Source organism: Atractosteus spatula, chromosome 16 (assembly GCF_055471065.1).
Source record: "Atractosteus spatula isolate fAtrSpa1 chromosome 16, fAtrSpa1.hap1, whole genome shotgun sequence".
In the NCBI taxonomy this organism is placed as follows: Eukaryota; Metazoa; Chordata; class Actinopteri; order Semionotiformes; family Lepisosteidae; genus Atractosteus; species Atractosteus spatula.
In genome coordinates, this window is record NC_142721.1 from 6381580 (window position 1) to 6401482 (window position 19903).

The window sequence follows — 19903 nt, forward strand, 5'->3', positions numbered from 1 at the left end:
GCTCACCTACTTATCTATCTAATTACTTTTGTGAAGGATGTCTGTGTCCAGTTTAGTAAATAGTTCAAATAAATGTTTAATGGAATGAAAACTGCCCCTTGAGGACTGAAGACCTCTGTAGCAGTAAATATTCCTGGCATGTCCCCAGAAGATTAGAAAGTTACACCCAATGCGTTTCCTATCTCAAGCCAGGAATGTATCTTAATTCCCCCACATTGCCTTCATGGTGCCTTGCAGTGTTTGAATTTGGTGCCGTAGAAGCTCACGTTTCATAGCGGTAGATAAGATCACATAGTGCTGATTCTCTATCTCGACTGATGCAGGTCAGCAGTGACCTCCCAGAGCTGATGAAATAACGTCTGAGGTCTGGGGTTCAAGTGGCTATATTTCAAAACCAGATTTAGTCATGCAATACAAGAATGGGAACTGAGGTTCAAAGGTCACACTTCCTTTCCAATTAACATTATTTATCTATTTTTCCTTCTCAAGTGTTCAGACAAAAGCAGAAACTTTCTTCTCATGCCAGAAATATACCTCAATGCTTTGTAAAATGCATTATTTAACATTAAGGTCCTTTCCTTCAATTTTTGTTAAAAGCTGGTTTTTATATTTTGCTTTGTTTGGTTGGTGTTAAAGAGCACCTCAACTCTTGCAGGCTGAGATATAGTGATGGGCTAGGTGATGAATTGAAAAACCTGACTTTCACTGCAATTGCAGGAAGATGGATGACAGCAGGTCCAGCGTGCTGTGAGTTATAGACCGAGGCATCTGCTTAGTGTTTTCTACCACTTAGAGGTCCTTTCAAAGAGAAGGGACTTCACCCAGCAGTGAAGAGAGGAAATAAGAAAGATAGGGTGCTTCATGAGTGATCTGTACTCAGGCATCCAGTCTCTTTCTTCCCAAAGAACGACCTCTAAAAACCCATCTCAATCAGTTACTGTCTGTACAGTTCCACTATGGAAGGAGTGGAAATTAAATGAAGAAATTAAGACACTATGGCTGCTGAAAGACTAAAAAAAGAAAACAACAGTGGATACAGCTAGTTCCCAGTGGATGGAATGCAATAGGGTTTGAGCAGCAGAGCAATTAGACTTCTAAGCTGCTGTTAGACTTCTTACAGCAGAGCAATTAGACTTCAGAACTGCAGAAGGTGCCTTAATGAACAAGGCATCCCGTAAAATCCATCACATAAATAAAGATAAGCATGCAACTAAATGGTTAATCAAACAAATAAATAGTCCACTATGGAGCTCAGGTGTGCTATGGTTGTTATGAGTGAGAAGCACTGGTTTTCAAGTGGCTCTTGATGAGAAATCCAGGGCTCGAATCAAGTGAAGCTTCTCTTACTCTTTTCTTTGGGTAAAGTGCATAAGGGCATGAAGTTTAAGTTCTGTTTTAAGTGAACCTGAGGCACCCTTTGACAATGCATGTACTTCTCCCTCTGCTCTCTGCCAACTGTTCTGGATGAATGCACCTGCTATATAATTTGTTTTTATTACAATTATTATTGAATAGCAAATCATTGTTTTCCATTCATGTCAATAAAAGTCAATTCTACCCACGCTGTGAATTTTCAAAACTTTTTACCCAGTTTAACTAGTGGCCTCCTCTTAGGCTTTAGTGCTATGCACTTTAGGCAGTTGCTTATCTCTGTTCTGGTTAAGCTTGAAAGAGAAAGCTTTGACACAGGAGACTGTTCATTTATTTATTTTTCTTTTATTTTTTTTCTACAACCACAACATCTTCAAGCCATTTCAATACCTCCCCCAGCAGTTAACGACAGAGAAAGTGTGTTGATTCGGCATGTGCTCCAGAGCGTGTCAACAAGCTGTTGGCTAATTATAGAGTTTTTTAAGGTTACAGCACCAGCGAGAGGGAGCCTGCCATGTGTTCCACAGTGGCAGTTTCAGTTGCTTTCACAAGGAGCCACTGTTTAATTGAGTTTTCAGTTTTAATTTACCATCTTACATTTATGACTTATGGAAAGTATTTGGTTGATGGCTCTGGAAGCAGAAAGTTCCCCACTGGAAACTGGTGTAAATCCTGTTCACCGATGGGCCTTATTCTACCATCCTTCCTTGCATTCATGTGGTAGGACCACTTTCACGTGATCCAGTATGTTTTGTTCTCATTTGAATCCTTATTCTTTCTTTCTCACTGGGCTCAGGAATGTAACAAGAACATTTACATCCAAGAACTATGAAAGTGTACAAGATCACCCTTTCATTAATCTACAACACTATTGAATATACTGTATCTCTAGTGTTAGTGCTGTTGTTGCTTTTAATGCACATGGCATTGTCTCTGAGATTTACTCAAATTGCCTAGAAATGTCATTGTTTCTCAAAGTCATGTCACCATTGAGATGATGCCATAAAACTCCATCATCACTGACATTTTAGTTTATGTGCGGATCCAGAATGGGCATTCAAACACATCAGTACAAGGACCTGTCCAACTTATACAGTACTAGAACAAGGCATCTCCTCTGACTTTACTGAGAGGTCCCAGGTTTAAGTGTGCCACTATGGCATTATGAAGGTTTGGGAGCATTCAGTCATAATACAATGATATAATATGTTTTGAATTGCAGTTTCTCTGATTTTTGTTTTGCCACAGATTCCTACATGAAGTATATGTTTTATAGAAACACGTGGGGGGATGTGGGCTATTCCTGAATTTCCTGAATTCTTAACTTTGCAGCTATTAGATACATACATGTGTAAAATGACAGCTTTACAGTTTAGTGGTCAACTTTAATAAAAAAAAAAACACTTTATCCATTGTATCCCAGTTTGCCACATGAAATGTAAATAATTGGCTCTTTCCACCTGCTCGCTGCATATGTTGTGATAAGATTCACATCAAAGATCCGAAAAAGCTAATCTTTTGGGAAAGGGTCACAAACGTCTTTGATGACTCCAGATAACTCATAATTCTGGATGAAAACAAACAGAAATTGTATTCTTTAGAGTAGTCATTGCTCAAAACAAGGATCTCTCAAGCAGAAATTAGTCTGTATTGCCTCCAGAGGACACCATGCTGTTGACAATTAAATAGATTTCTACTTTTGGACTTGTTGCGTGTCACATTTTGCATGGCTACAATTTTGTGTTTGTTGTAAATCTGAGAAATAATCTCTAGTAACTTTAATGACTGAAAGATCTATTGGAAAAGAGCACACAGAGGACTAGAGCAGGATCTGAGAGTTGGGTCCTGGAATATGTTTTTAATAGATTGAAGTGGCTGTCAGAAAGATGTGTGAGATTTTGTAGGGCGTATGGAGTTGCTGAACCAGAACACAAAGTGCAAAAGACAGTTTTGCTCGGGGCAGCTGGTGAGCAGACACTGCAGGATGGCTTTCTCTCCGAGACCGCTTCTTCCTCCTGTCAAAGAAACTCCACGGAGGGCCTCTTTGGCCCTTAAAAAAAACTCTCACTTCCCTCCTGGGGAAAAGAATTTTTCTTCCTTTGATTTAAATCTTGGCACCAAATGGATCTTTGCTCTCTCAGTTAGTACACCCCATATGGACACTGAGTTTCAAATTCCCATAAACGCAAACAATTAAAAAGAGAGTCAGGCTGTTTGGACTCACAACCACAGAGCTCCGACTTGCAGACGTACACAGCATGCATTTATATGTATATATTGATAGATTACTGTGGTAATTATCCTCACAGATTACCCAGCCCACTGCATGGCTGAGCTAGATGTCAGCTGTAGTTATTGGATAAACAGATGTTTAAGATAACCAACAGTACCTTGTGCCCCAGTAACCAGCCTTAATAAAATAAAATATCCCAAGCTAAGCTTTTGCAAGAGAAATTAAATATTTTTTTGCTGTTCTACCTGACCAATGTTCTGATCATTCAGATGTGAATAAAAGCAGAACTCGGGGCCTTTTCAAACTTTATAAGACTCGATTGTTTCACTCTGATTTTAGTTTATTTTTTATTGAATACAGAAAAGTCACTTTCCTTACTTTAATCTTCCGCCACCCTTCCTTCCTTCTCTCCCAGCCTCCTCACATTTCTACAATCCTCTTGCCCTCCTCTTTGCCCCAGCCACCCCATATTCCATCTCTACCGCTCGAGAATCCTTCCATTCTTCATATTAACTCCCCTACCAAAAGCAAAAAAAAAAAGTGATAAACTTTAATACTGACCAAAAAATACAGATGAGGAGAAATTCCTAACATCTCGAATGACACATATGAACAGGCTGGTAGCATCGTGATCTCAAAATTGTGAGGAAGAAACTGTCATGCCCTTTAGAATTTATTACCAGACTCGCCAAGTGTGAAAACTGATTTGAAGTTGAAGAAACTTCATTATATCTCTGACCCAGAGTGTTTCAGAGGGAGGGCAGTCACTTCCAGCTCATTAATATTAGATGTCGGCCAACAATGCTGCACAAGGCAGGTTGGTTCCCCGACATCAATCAGCAGACAGAGGTCCAGAGATTGCTGGAATGGCATGGGGAAAATGAAGTGTTTAAGATAAAAAAAATAGGATTCAGAATCCAGCAATGCTGGTACAGGTCTAGAAAAGAAATACACAACTTGACCAGAAGATGCAGATCTATTTACTGCTGTGGCTATACAGTTTGGCTTCAATATCTTTAATTTCTACTTGGTATTGGGTGGTTTCCATGCTGGAGCCTGGGAAAATGAAGATTCTCTGTCTTCTGAAATATTGAAGGACCCAATTCTCCTCTCAGCCTAAAGAACGAGTACATATGGAGTGAATCGATCATGGGCTAGGGCAAGACCAACCTACAGTAATTCTGGGGGTGAAGAAAGCACCTTACTCTAGGAAAATGTAGTAAATTTTTTATCAGATCAATAATACAGAGGTTTGTCTTTTGCCGTGTCCTTCAAAGTCTGGTAGTTTCTGCTTCATAGTCTTGTTGTCAGCCACAAGAGTCACATGTGTCACTGCCAAGTGACTGTAAGATGCTCCCTGGCATTGCACACAGAGTGTTCCAGGGTACTGATGTGCTGATCTTGTACAGTGATAGTGGACCAGATGAGGCCTCACGTGACGTGAAATGTTAGCCACAAGAACTGTATAATGTTTTTCCAACTCAAGGAATAATTGCAGGCATGGAAACTGGAACAGCACAGAAAGATCTGAAAGACCCGAGGTAGGATACAGGCAGTCAAACCCAAGGGTAGGTCCCGCTGAGATTTAATCCTGTACACCATGCTCAGGACACTAACAAGGTACTACAGAAAGAAATGTAAAAGTTAACAAAAAAGGGTTTAATGTACTAAAAGTATCTTCCCTGGGAGTACTTACATACAGTAATATTGGTCCCCAAAGACTTACTCAGCTTATTCTGAGTTAAGATTCTCTATAACCATATACATCCGGTCAATCTAACTAAAAAGAAAACAGTATTCAGACAACAGAATGTAGCTTTAACAACAAAGAACAAAAATCTCCACCAAATCTTACTATTCTTAAATGTCTGAGCCTTCTGGATAGAAAAGAAACTTCTCCAGGCACATATTTTTGTAGGTTTTTTTGGTGGTCATAAATGTGGAATTTAATCCCCTAGAAGGAAAAAAGACGGAAAATATTATTTGTCATTAAAAAAATAATTTAAAATACTGCCCTCTTCTCCATTTCCAAAAATGCAGAATGTTGTCATAGCTTCTGTTTTTTTCTGTGGCATATACAGACAACAGAATAATGGACAAATATAAACCACAAATATTTCCCTGTTGCTGAGCTGGAGTTTTTGTTTTTGTCGGTTTGGTTTAGTTTCCCCAGTTACAGCACACTGCCTGCCTCCTTTCTGTGTTTATCTTACCTCTGCATTTCCGAGACTCTTTAGAGGGCATAAGGGACAGGAGAGACAGGGGAGAAAGGTGACAGTGAACATGGCTCCCAGATGCCTGCTTGACTTTCTGCTCCAGGAGCATTGTAAGGCTGAAGGGTTTGTGAGGCCCTGTGGTTTTCCACCCAATAAATCCACAGCAGATATTTAATACCATCAGAATGCACAGGGAAGTTGGAGTGCTGAAAGATGTATGGCCATTGCTCACTTGGGCATATGTGACCAGTTCCTTGTGTTTGGTGAAAGGTAGGAGCCCCTTTCACAGGCCTGTCTGACTTAAGACAGTTTTGGATTGGAGGATTGTGGTCCTTTGTATTAGAAATTAGCTATTTGAGGATGAGGACTCAGGTGAATGTCTTTTCTGGTGCTAGCTGGAGTTTCCCCCTCTCAAAAAATAGTTTGTGTGGAATCTGACAAAATGGAAGATGACCAGCTGAAAAAGGAATTGCATATTCCCAGTGTTTGGCATCACTCAGCTTTTGGCAGGTTGAAATTCAGGCATGGAAAAATGCACCTCATGGGCATCGGAGCTTAACAGTTTAGTTACATGTGCAAGAACTTAATGAGAGTTCAGGTAAATTTAATAGCTGAAATACACATTGCTTTTAACTCCCTCCATTAGCAGTCTAGAGGCTGCAACCCACAGAAGCCACTAACTTTCCCTTTTATTCTGCAATGCAATTTGTTTGTTAAAGGCACAGAAAATTGGATTGAAAGCAATGATGAATGGAATAGTTCCTATTTAGATGACTCAGAACACAATCACAGCTGGTTGAGAACAGTGACCATTTGCAGTCTTGGAAATGCCTGTGCAAGTAAGCAGTATTTCCAGTTAGACACATATTGAAACTCTTTCTTACTAGACATGCAGTGGCACCAGTGGTAGCAAGGTTACAATAATAGACATCAGTGGATTTGTTATTCTTAATGCACATATACTGTATGTGTACAACCTGTACTCCAGACATTGGGACTGCACTGTTCTGTATTTACTTGAATTTATTTAATACTGAACAAGCCCTGAACTTGTGATTTAAGGGCTTGTCGCAGTACCTTCCTGTCTCAAAGCAAAGAGGTGGTGTACACCCTCTTCTACGATTGCCTCATAGCTGTGGGTGAAATTATTCTTTCCTGCTTTGTCTTTTTTCTTTCATTGTGACGTATAAAAGCAGCGGGAATTCAACAGTTTCTTTTGCCACTTAAATCAGCCAGTGATTCCAATGTGGAACTGATTCTTCACAATTCACATCCTACACATTGAGCCGGGAAAGCTGTTGGGGATATAAGACTGTTAAGTCCAGAGAAAATCCTGAACCATTTGGGATTCTAAGCACATGTGCGCCCAGCAACAGTACTGTCTGGAGACAGAGCGTTCAGCCGGCAGATGTACAGTATGTTAGTCAATATGGCTTCCACATCATCAGCAAGGCTGTTCCGTCTGTGTGTGTGCTTTGCCCTCCACATGGGAAATACTGTCCATTCCGAAGGCTAGTGCACATGAAGGGACTCCTGCAGTATTTATTCGTGGTTCTTCCCTGCTGTTTTCTCAGACTTGTCAGATAGAAAGGTATTTCCTTTATGCAGTTTGTGTGATCAGATCATAATTTTGTGTTGCTTCATCTCAAGATCCTCTCGATTTCAAAACTGTCGGTTTCCCTTGGTTGTATCCATGCTCAGAAATCATTCTGATGGAAAGATGTACAGCTGCTATAATACATTCTGGCAATGTGATGGCCTGGTCAAGTAGCTGTTCTTATCCTAAAAATGTAGTTGGTGCCCTTTCGTTTTTATTAGTGTGTGAGCTTCCATTTTTGTATGTGTCCTTTTTTCAGTTGGTTATTGTGCTGTGGAAAACATTTTTTTGGTAAGGAATTGGAGATCCTTAAACATTGCTTTGGTTTTCTAGTTTATCAATTCCCATTTTGGTTAGCAATTCCCAACAAAGCAAAGAAATAACAAATCAGCATACTCACATATTACTACTGCCTGGTGTGTGTTTTTTTGGTACTGTGTTGATATTCCCATAACATAAATTACAGTCTTTTATGCTTTTATAGACCTTATTTAATTTAGCTATACTTTTTCCTTAATTTTGCCCTTTTACGTATTCTCTTATGTCTAATGTCTACAAGGCTGTAATAATTCATTACCGTTGATTTTGTGCCTCTGCCCAGCGGCCTGAGTGAGAAGAGAACGAGCCAGCACCACATTCAGTGTGTCCACTGTGTGCACAACCAGAGTGACTAACTGACCTGGACCCACGGCTGTTGATTTTTAGGTTTTAGGTTAGGCTGTTTAGGTTCCTGCATGCTATAATTATAATTCTAACATGAGTCAAAACAGCTTTGTGGCTTTGGAAAAACATTGTTCATTTTGATGTTTCCTTTGCTCCTTTATCCACCTGGGCTTGTGGTGATGGACAGGGATTTCAAAATAGGAGGGCGCCATCTGCTGTTTCCTTCTGAGATGACTCGAGAACCGACTGGTTTTGTGAGCTTTTTGTCAGGTTGGGGGGGGGGGGACATAAAATTCCTCCAGGATGGATCAGTAACCTTCATTTTCAATGTGATATGAAATGGTTAAAAGGAGTCACAGCAAATGAGCAAATTAGTAGTATATGTTGTTGAATTGTGTAGCAGCTTGTTGATGTAGCAACTGACAATTTTCAGGACATCTTTGTCCCCATGTGGAATTGGTTCATTTGTTTTTATAGATGGAACTAAAATCCAAATAAACTAACCAGTTAAAATTAACAAATAAATTATTTCCTTCCACACCAAGACAATGTAGACTTTCAGGAGCCCAGCTGGTCAAAAAACAGCCCATATTTTGGGGCGTACTGGAACATGTAAAGATCTTTTTACAGAATGTGTTATTTCTGGGACTTACAGATCTTTTTTATTTCAGATTTTTTAATGAATGTTTTTAAGGAGGAATAAGTCCAAGTGATGAGAGACAATTATGGAATGATGGTGGTGTATGAGGACTTATTATTGTAATAATATTGTAATAAGTCTTGTCTCTCAGTATTACTATACATTTGTAGAGGAATTGCCAAAATAGGGATGTTTCTTTAATGATGTGAAACACATCACATGGCCTATACTTGGAATCTGTGATGAGCATTATGACTCAAACTTTATTTCTCATTAGCCTGGATGGGGCTGGGACTCAACTTCACCTTGTCTAATATTTTTCAGTATCTGCTCATTCTTTGCTCATTTGAGTAGAGTATAGAAGAGGTCATATGTGGTAGCTTGTTACAAATAGTCACTATACTAAAATGTTTTGCCTGTCAACAGTAATTAAGCTTATTTTATAAAGCATCCTTAATTAAATAATATCTTAAAGCACTGGACAATAAACACCAAGAAGAAATAATTAGACAAACTTCATCTATATTAAATACAAAATCTGTAGGAATGTCAATTTGAACATGTGAGGTTGAAGAAAAGATATAAAAAACTCAGGATATCTGATTTTATGGGGAAGTGTGCAGCAGGAAGTGGTTCCATTACCCATAATTCATAGTCTTGTTGAGAGAACATAATAGAGACCAACATCAGAGGAGCAGAGAGTTTGACAAGTGAAGTATATATGCAAGTAAACAGAAAGTCCACATATCTGTAACCTCTCTTATGCTCTTATTCTGTTAAAATTTGAAAGCAGTCCTGAATAAAAGTGATTAAGCACTGGAAGGACAGGTGCACTCGACTCGTAACCCTTTAACAAGATAATATTGAAGCATATGAGTAGTAAACACTCACGTCAGCTACCACTGAAAGTGAATGTGCCTTACATTGTTCTGTAGACTACCATAAACACGTGCTGTTGCCGAGACGTTCCACCCGTTGTCAACTGAACAGAGGAGAATTGTGGTGCAGCTGGATTGTGCTTGGATGGCTCTGCTTTGTCTCTTGGCTGGGAGGATAGAGTGAATCGAGGCTGATGGCGGATGGCGAGGAGCCAGTGAGGTGGTCCGAGGTCAAGAGTTCTGGAAAGGGGGGAAAAAGGCAACAGTACAGCACAAAGTACAAATTTAGAGAGCACCAGACATCTGTCCCCACTCCACACTTCATATCCCCCATCTTCCTTTCATTAAACCTACCAGCATGGAAAGACAAACCCGTCTCACTCAGGCGAGAGAGAAATTCAGCAGTGGTCTGGTTGGCTGTCATAAAATTGTCAATATTTTGACTCTGAGTTTTAGTAGTTGAGGGTTGAGGATCTATTGCCAACACTGAATATTTCTGTCTATCGATTTAATTTTCTCTCAGTTGCTGTTCCATCTTTTTCTTGCTTCACATGTGATTAATTAACCGTGTCTTACAAACAGATTTTGGACAGTGTTGATTAGACCTCTCTCTCTCTCTCTCTCTCTCTCTGGCAAGTGTAGGCATGGTGTAGAATCAGCACAGGGTGGTTTGTGTGGAGTCCCAGTTGTTCTGGTGTTGTCTCCAGATTGGCAGACCCCAGTCAATCTCATAAACGACACACAGTCTTGGAGCTGCTGCAATGAGTTAAGTTCATATTTTTCCGCCTTTTTCATGTCTTTTTTTTCCCCTTCTCCATACTGAAAAAACGGCACAAGCCCTTTTAATGTGGTCGGGCTCCTTTCACAATCCAAACGCTGAACCACTTGTTAGTTTCTGTTAGCACTGTTCCTCTCACTGCCGATTACGACAGATTTAAACATTTTATGGACCTCACACACACGTTAGAGCATGGAACCCATGGACACAGTTATTTGTCTTAGGGTCCAATAAAGATGAGTGATCTCAGAAAAGCTTTGGCGAACAGGAGTCAGTGGAAACCCTGCTTCATAGTTGTCAACGAAGAGAACAGGTTAAGAGCTGACAGGCCAAGGGGATGATGGGAGTTTTTTGGAAACATTCCCATGGCAAACTAGGAGGTGATAAAGAGTTATCTGGGCTTTAGATTTAGACTGCATGAAAGCATCTTGGCCACATTATCCAAGATGTCTGCAGGATTGCAATTTTAGTTTATTAGGTCTGCAACTTTTGTTCCCATTTCCAAAGAGACTATAATTAGCCTGGTGAAACAAAACCACACATTTAAAACTTTGTGTTTTGTTTCGAGAGGTGTATTATATTAGGACACTATCCTAAAGATGTACTGTATGCACTTCTGGAAAACAAATGAAAATTTTCAAGTGTCTGTGTAAAGTTATCTATCTTTTAAACTGTGCTGAATTGTGTTGAAATCTGATTTTCACTTATCTATTTCCCCCACTCCTTATACCCACTCCTCCTCACTTGAAAAGCCTAGAGTGGGTGTTTCATGTGGAAAGAAAAGCGAGATTGTGGCTATGAAATTATTTTCAACGTTATCTATCATTATAGATCAGGTTCTGCCTATTGACAAAAATAAGTGTAGGAGGCCTTTTCTGTTTTAAAAAGAAAAAAAACAGATAGCTCATAAAAAGTCCATTACAACAGTGAAACAACTGCACAACTCTTACAAAGTCATCTGAAGCAGTGGCAGCACTTGAAGAATCTCTCTGCCAAATGCAACATTTTCAGCGAACAAATCATCAAGAAATGGAAGATGAGAAAGACACGAGTCCATGCGAATCTCGCTGACGGGCTGCGCGATGGTTTCTGCGTGTGTCACTCAGAGGTTTCGGTCAGGCCCAATTCGCACCCCTCTTGTTCATGGTGTCGGAGGCTGTGGCTGCTTGTCACACAGAGGGTCACTGGCGGCGCGGAGCCTGGAGACACTGCTTCCCCAGCGACACTTGATGGCAAATTTATTGGAAGGCTGAGGATGAGTCCTGTTCAACTGCAGAGAGAGAAAGAGGCCAACTGGAAGGCACTCTCACAAACCACCCACGTCTTCTGGCAGTGGTGCAGGGAGAGCTGTTTAAAAACATGTGGGCTGCATTATTGGACTAGCAAAACGATATGTAGCTCATTTAGAAATATATATATATATTTACACGTATGTTCCCTCTCTTAACATACTGTGATCTACATAAAAAACAGTAATATCAGCTAAATAGCTTGGAAATTGTCCTACTAAGTAAAAGCAGGTCCTTCTTCTGCTCTCTAGATGTTTTATCACTTGAATTCCTCACAGGTAAGAGCCTGGTTTTCACAGTGCCTGGCTTTGCCCCTCATCGTGATGCCAGTTTTCTGCCACTATCCTACCCAGCATGCTGTTGTCTCACCCTGCTGTTGTAATCCCGCTGGTGCCAGAGAGGGGTGATGGGGAGGCAGGCAGATGGAGGGGGGCAAAGGGAACGCTAGCAGGAGTTCAAAAGCGGTTGAAGTGAAGATGAATCAGGAATCCATCAGAGCACGAATCTGTTAATAAAACAGCCCACATTAAAGACTGCTGTCATCTTGCTGGACTCTTTAAAAGACATGTATGTGTGTGCGTGTGTGCCTTGGCGTGCAAGTGGGTGGCTGTGTCACTTTTTCTCGTTTTCATTAAAGCCGCAGTGGGATAGAAGATGAGGAGCAATTGGTCCTTCCTTGTCAATACAAATTAAATCCATGCAACAGAAACCCAGCAACAAGCTCTGCTTCTGCCTGTGCTGTTTAAGTGCTTCCTCCGTCCTCCAGTGTGAAGATGGCTCTCCCTCTCGCTCAGGGTGGAGTAGTGCTGGCTGCCGTGGCCTGTGCTCGCCGATCACGCCCCACCAGCGCGAGGACCGCGGCCAGCTGGGACAGGGAAAGCCCTCCATCTTGAAGCTCTTTCGCCTTACCAGCCTTGCCGTTCATTCTGCCCGTTCTCAAATGTGCTGGTCTTGCAGGCAAGACCCTTTGCTGAAACATCAAATACCCATCCATCCATTTGCTAACTGTTGCCTCAGATTCAGGGTACAGGGGAGTTAGTGTCTATCTCGGCAAGCAACAGGCACAAGGGGGTACACTCTGTACGGGAGGCCAGTCCGTCACAGGGCAAACACACACTCACACCAGGGCCAGCTTTCCCAGAAGCCAGTTAGCCCACCAGCATGTCTCTGGACTACAGGAGGAAACCCCAGCATCTGAAGAAAACCCATGCTAATACAAGGAGCATACAAGCTCCAACCAGAAGGCACCCCAGGTTGAGAATTGAAACCAGGGCTCCAGCACTGCAAAGCAGAAAAGCTAACCACTGTGCCACTGTGCTGTTTTCTCATCATATACCCTTTCAGAGCAAATCTTACACCTTAGAATGTACTCTGGAAAAAAGAGCAATCTGGTTGATCTCAATGACTGCAACGGGATTTGTTCTGTGGAATTTTAGGGAGCAACAAAGAAACATGATTCAGAGACTACTTATGCCTGGAAAACGGCAGACCCATATCCCTGGCTATGTAAGCATGTTTTGAATTGGACTGGTGTAACTCCCGTCTTATTTTAGAAAGAGCTCTTCCTTGGTCCTAATTTACAACAGCTAGTGCCCACAAGAAAGTACACAAGAAGGGCTTTTGTTGAGGTAGGGTGGACATGCACACGTTTCAAAGGCGCCCATCTTTTAGTCTAAAAGAAACAGCAGCATCAACAAAGTCTGTGTTGGTTGATGTATTTATGGCTTAAAAAAACTAAGCCAATCCATGTGTCCAAAACACCATTCTGCCAAAACCTGTCTGGTCACCTGTTTCTGTTCCCTAATCCATATGTTAAGGAAGTAGCCTACTGTATAAATGTGCGTTTTAACATCTTGACTCGTATGTAGCAATTGACCTTTGGTCTTTTTTCCCTCCGTAGCCTATTCATACGTCTTCTTCCTGTAGCCATTTATCTGTCCAGACCTTGTTGTTTTAAGGTAATAGACAGCAATAGACACCAGATTTCTTTTTCTTGTGCTTGGTATCATAGCCTATGGAAAAGCAGAATGTGTCCAAAACAACAATGACTAAACCTGTATATTTTCTTTCAGCATTTCAATAAGCTGCTACTTATTACTGAATTAGGTAATGGACTGAACAGCCTCATCTCATCACTACTTTTAATATATTAATAATTAGCATTTTACATTCTTATTGAGCTATACAACACGGACAGCTTCGTATCCGACTCTTATCCAATACATCTGTCAATGACATTAAGTTAAAAAATGCTTTAAACAAGACTGTAGTGCGCTTGAATTGAGACATGGATGTGTGCCATTATAAGACATACAAAACTGAACTTGGGCATGTAGAAAAATTACACAGAAGAAAAAATCTTAAATCACAGGAGACATTGTCTGCAGATATTTAAAGGGTCTGGAAGATGACTCAAGTAACACAAGTGTAACAAGTAACACATGAAAATAACTGTCAAACATGTTTAAATCCAAAGCAATACCCCCTAAATATGATATCCAGGCCACAGTTTGAGTTTGTCTTGGTTCGCTTACTTAGTTTATGATGGTTCCTGTTTATTGCGTTTCCAAAACCCATGTTTGTTAAGAAACATAGAAAAGCAGTGTCCATTGTGGCTAATCTACCTCCAAATTTTTGTCTTTCCTAATAGTATTTCATTAAAAATATGATCTGAGTAGCCCTTATTCTTTTGAATAAATGATGTGCACGTCGCTAGGGTTTTAATAATACGGCTTGTTATGCAGCCCTCTGGTGCCCTCAAGTGGTAGATCTTGGTAGTGAAGCAGTAACTAGCAATTTATATCTTTTAAAGACGGAACACGGAATTTAGCCTACAGTGTTTAAAACACGTGCTAACGTTTGTTTGGTCAAGTTGCTCAAAAAATAATATGCATAGAAATTAGTCGTACGACGAAAAATGCCACGAAAACAGGCAGGAATAAAATATCCTTGAAAAATCCTGCATTTTTTTTCAAACAGCATAATAATCAAATGATGCATGACTGTGACCCCCAAGAACTAAATGCGTATACCCTTAGTTATCTGTATGTTTAGAACAAAAAAAAACTATTTAGAGCAAAATAGGTGCTCCACAGGGTTAAAAAAAAGTCCCAATTGACAAGAATCTTTTAGTTTTTTAATAAAAGAATATCCCTTAAAATCCCAAGTCTCTATAATCACATTTTTTAAACCATAACATTCAATGTCTGAAGAGCTGTGACACTCAGAGATAACCCTGGAAGTTAGGTCTGCTCTGTTTCCTCATCCAAGCAAACCTTGTGTCACTGACCCTCCAGTACACAGGGGGCGCTGTTCTTCCTCGGCAGACATTCACACAGCAAGAGGATAAAGTAACACTCCTTGTTTTTTTGCGAATAAAAGTCAGTATTTCAAAAGGAGGAAGAAAAAAATCATGGTCTCTGTCATCATCCAGGATGGAGTAGATGATAACCAAAATGCTGCAGCGATCCAGCCGATTTACTAAAACTTCTGTTTTATATCCATAATAAAAAAAGTCAACACAACATAAAATGCTACGATAAATTACGCAAAAACACAGTGTTCATCTAATGACCTTTCCTTCTACCTTTTTGTGTGGAATTATGATTTTTTTTTTAAAACATGTCTGTTTCTAAATTCAGAGTTGCAGTTTTAGATGCCAACTTTGATGATTTACTGACTAAAAAGCGTCACTGCAGGTATTACACTCAATGAGCGTAGGGTAGCATATAAAAAAGATTCTATTTTAGGCACCCATCAAAACTCAAAGATAATCTTCTACGGTTTTCTGCAAACTGAATGTGACTGGATCGTGGTGGTGACAGCTGGCTGTCTAGGACAGATACAGACAGGACCCTTTCCTACACCATGTTGTTGAGTTTAGTCCACTCGAAGATGTCCTGTTCACACACAATGTCCGAGTTGATGAGCAGGTAGCGGTCGCCCACGCAGAAGTGTTTCTGACAGGCCGCGCACTTGAAGCATTCGAGGTGGTAGACCTTGTCCCTCACGCGCATGGTCATCTCGAAGGCCCGGATCCGCTTGTCACAGGACGCGCAGAGCCCGTCTTGGCCAAACAGCCTGAGGAAACATCGACACCACCCTGTTAGCCCCCTCTGCCGCTCGACCGCACAACTGAGACCCTCTCGCTACAGAATGTCAAGACAGCTCACAGCATTGGTTAGAAATCGGGCGCAATAAGAATGTGAGGACACTTTTTATAAAGTGGGGGAGGGAAAAGAGGATATCTCACTGATCCAAGGATCTCCTCCCACTCTTTCTTGAAGGATCCTAGGAAATCTGTGTTAAACTCTGTGGCCGAACAGTTTTTATCAGACCTTTGTGTAAAGTTGTGCTTCCCGTTTTTACACCTACATTATTTCCCCGTGTCCCGGGGTCCTATTATTACCACAGCAGTCTTCTTGGCTTTCAGAACCTTAAATACCTGCATCAGAAACCCTGAACAGTCACCTCATAATCTTCTCTAGCCAAGACTTAAGATATTCAGTCTCTTTAAACTCTCTGTTTAAGACATGGCTGTGAAGCCAGGCATTTACCTCATTGCACCCCTACGAATGGATTCCAGAGCAGTAATTTCCTTTCTGTAAAGTGGAAAACACTGTGGAGTCTGCTGCTCTTGTTATATATATATAAAACTCTGATATAGTCTTCTTCAGGTGACAGCTCAGGCATTAGTAGTATAGGCAAGCGTCTGAAAAACACAGCCCCAGCCCTACCTGAGATAATCTCTCCGGCACAGTTTCCGGCCCAGCTTGTAGTACAGCCTGCGGCCCACCTCCCCCAGCCTGCAGCCACACAGGTCGCAGCTCAGACAGTCCTCGTGCCAGTACTGCTCGATGGCCTTCAGGAAGAAGCGGTCTCCGATGCTCTGCTGGCACCCCCCGCACGTCAGGAGGGAGGGGGGCATCTGCAGGACCTCATCCACTGGCTCTCTGAGGAGGGAGCAGGGGCCGTTCGTGAGCAAGAGAGACAACAACCGATTGCCACACACACCGCCAAGAGCAGGGGGCAAACACTGCACTGCAGAAAAAAGCCTTTTAGAAACCACCTGGGTAACAATTAATTTAGGTGGTTTCTTGTGCCTCAGTCTGGAGGTTTTGGTTGTGTTCGCTTCCCAGTTTGGGCACTTTTTTTGAATTAGCTGTCAAACAGGGGAAGCTGGCTGAGAAGCCAAAAGAAAAGTGCAAATATAATGACAAAAAGGTGGACCTTCAGATCTAGAATCTGCACAGCTGCTACAACACACTACTATTGAAATGAGTACGGTTGTTAGGAGTATTGTAATCGTGCTATAGTTTCAAAAAATAATCTTTAATTTGTAAATGTAATCAGTACTCTTTGTAAAATAATCCTGGAAACAGAAATCTGAAAATCAGGTACACTAGACTGGCTGCTAGGATTTGGCTGCTAGCATCTACATATACAGTCTACATATACACTGAAACAATTTTGACTGTGCTTGAAGAAGTGACTTTTAGAAACTAAGCATTTTTAAACATTTTGAGTATCAGAATGTTGAAATTTTGTGAAGTTTTCTTCATATCAAAAAAAGACATCACCCAGAGGTCTGGCAAGCAGGCCGATTTGAGGTTAGATGATGGCATACAGGCACTGTTGTGAACTTTACAGATCCAATCAGATGATGCATCCATGATCCTGACTTCAATACCTTGCCTGCCTTTGTGGAGCTAGCTGTGTTCATGATATTCACACTGATTTTTACTAGGCACTCTATAATAGTATATTTTTCTCACATCTCTCACTGGTGACCTTTCTGGTGACATTTGCTGTAGATAATGCATTACCATCATTCCCCAATAGAGGGAGCAGCTTCCCACGAAATAAAAAAACACTTTATGGGCAGTGTATGCCCATATATCTGTCACAGGGCACAGGGAGAAGGAAAAACAATGTTTTGTGTAAAAATAAGAGGTGAGTGGGGAATACAACTGACCCTCATTTTTTCACACATTTGTCATTAAATGTGTTTTGCTCCTGCATCATCTGTTTAAAAGCAGCAAGGATGTACTGTATATTTATTAGGTTATGACATTTCTTTGTTTAAATAATAGAAAGAATAGCTACAGTTATTTACTTAATATATACCTAATGTATTGTGTAAACGATATACAATAAAAGTGCAAAAGTAACATTATTTTTTTTATCTGAGGTATATATTTGGCGTTCCATAGTTTAGATTTCCCCAGTACAGCACATCTCTGTATTGGTGTGTTGCCTAGAATCTATTAAAAGAAACTTATCAAAAGTTATCATATAGTCAAAACAAAATACAAATAAAGCATAAAAATTTGGAGTAACCCAAACTTTACTACCTGAATTTGCACACTTACAGATTGTTGTCTATCAACTCAAAGGGCATGGGTTCTACACATCTTTTGTTAGTAAGGATTGAATGAGTATTGTCACTTGATATGCATTCTCCTATTCTGAGTACTTAACTAAAGAATGAGCTAGACTCTCCTAAGTGCTAGTAGGGATTATTACATTAATGTCTTCTGACACTGGGATCGCAGTAGTGAAAACAGAGCTAGTGAAAATCTACATCTCAAATAGAACAGAAAACCTCAATAATCTTTTTTTAAACCACCTAGTATACATTATCGAAACACTGCTCTTGTAATTTCTTTACACAAACCAATTGTCAGTCCATCTTAATCTGTGTCATTATGCTGTTTTGCATTGCCCCTTTCTTAAAAGGATATTTACAATTCGTATACCTGTTGAAAATGAGATCATTTAATTACATCTGGCGCCTGGTTCTGAAACTCGGCTTACGAAAGCAAACAGTTCACAGAATGCAAGGCCTACTGTAAAAGAAACTATCGCCACAGTCATTTCATTAGTGCCAAGAAGACTTAAACATCAAGCTTTATTTCCCTCTGACTCAATCCCACAAGTGAAACTAATTTTAAGTGACATTGCTTCTAAATTCTAATTACTTTTTAGATCTACTGTGGAGTTGCATGTTTAAGATCACAAGAGATCATACACAATTATTTTTAATAAATCTTATTCTATGCTTAAAATGGCTGTTCATAGTAAACATATAAAGTGCCAAGTGGTCTAAAACTCACTAGCTATTTGTAAATTTCTAAAGAAATTAGCTGCAGTACAGTACTACACACTTCACTGATATATTGCTAAACAAATTTGAACATGATTGCTAGATGAAAATATGTCCACTGTCTTTGTTTGATATATAAAGTTCAGTCTTAAATTATTTCGGATTAATGGGGAAAAAAAGCTCTCCGACCCTGGTGGTTACAGGTATGAAAGTGACAGATAGTTTGGATGTTGTTTTGGGGGTAAATTCTTTCCTTAAAAACAAAAAGTGCACATGCGTGAAAAGAAACACTGCAAGTCGTTAGTTTCAAAGGCATCACCATTGCACTTACTCTGACGCCTCCAAGCTTTTCCTTTCAATAGCAGATGACATTCCAAGATGTTCCTTGCGGGCGATGACGATGGCATCAAACACCTTTTGCTACTGCGTCGGGAACTTCGGCTTTTATAGAGCCTCCTGCTCCTTAATCCGGCGGCACGTATGCTTATATCCCCACTTCCGACTCCTCTCGCATATTTCTTATGACAATATGATTTTTCGGTAAGAACTGCACCTGTTCATCTTATTCTATTTTCTAAAAAAAAAAACAGCACCAAAGGCAACGACCCGTGGAAATCGCGTTTACTTGAGCTGTACAGTTCCTTCCTACAATTTATATATTAAAACATACATGTAAGACAACAAATAGGATCCTTAAAAATAATTTTCGATATTAGTAATTATTATTATTTCCTGGAGATCTTAACATACCATTTGCTATACTGTTGTTCTTGTGCTTACGGCTCAAGTATTCTTCAGCATTAACAGTGAAGATAGCAGTGAATATCAATGGCTGCTTAAAAATATTTCTTATTCCCTCTGTGTCATCCCTTACCGTCTCCCTTAATCTGCGGTTAGTCGCGGGGACGGCTTTTGTACGGCAGCTCTCTGTACCGTAGGTATTTTTACATAGCTCTGCCCCTTGGTTTCTGGTTTCGTTTCCTCTTTCCTGCTCACGACTCCTTCACAATTGAAGGAAACGTGTTTTAAAGAGACAGGGGCAGCTCATTTGGGGATGTAAAAAAGCGTAATGCAAACAGCCCGGGGCTGCCCAGTTGAGAGTCTGCGGAGTCGTGAGGGTTTTTTATTTCACT

The 19903-nt window shown here is 40.5% G+C and overlaps 1 protein-coding gene across 1 annotated transcript; it reads right to left on the reverse strand.

Annotated features, from left to right (window-relative positions):
- Window positions 1-13792: 13792 nt before the first annotated feature.
- On the reverse strand, window positions 13793-19682 carry lmo2 (LIM domain only 2 (rhombotin-like 1)). Its single transcript, XM_088934954.1, has 4 exons — window positions 19521-19682; window positions 19102-19344; window positions 16402-16617; window positions 13793-15745 (listed from the first exon to the last, which is right to left on the reverse strand). Exons 2-4 carry the CDS (start codon window positions 19140-19142, stop codon window positions 15526-15528), a joined length of 477 nt encoding a protein of 158 aa, XP_088791080.1. The 5' UTR covers window positions 19143-19344; window positions 19521-19682; the 3' UTR covers window positions 13793-15525.
- Between the last annotated feature and the right edge of the window lie 221 nt (window positions 19683-19903).

What these genes read in the sequence shown, in the direction of transcription:
- lmo2 (XM_088934954.1), bottom strand. Translation starts at nt 19,142, where the DNA reads ATGTCATCTGCTATTGAAAGGAAAAGCTTGGAGGCGTCAGA. An exon ending in AAAAGCTTGGAGGCGTCAGA is followed by an intron (nt 16,618 to 19,101) that starts GTAAGTGCAATG and finishes CTCCCTCCTCAG; the next exon opens with AGAGCCAGTGGATGAGGTCC. An exon ending in TGCCGGAGAGATTATCTCAG is followed by an intron (nt 15,746 to 16,401) that starts GTAGGGCTGGGG and finishes ATGTTTCCTCAG; the next exon opens with GCTGTTTGGCCAAGACGGGC.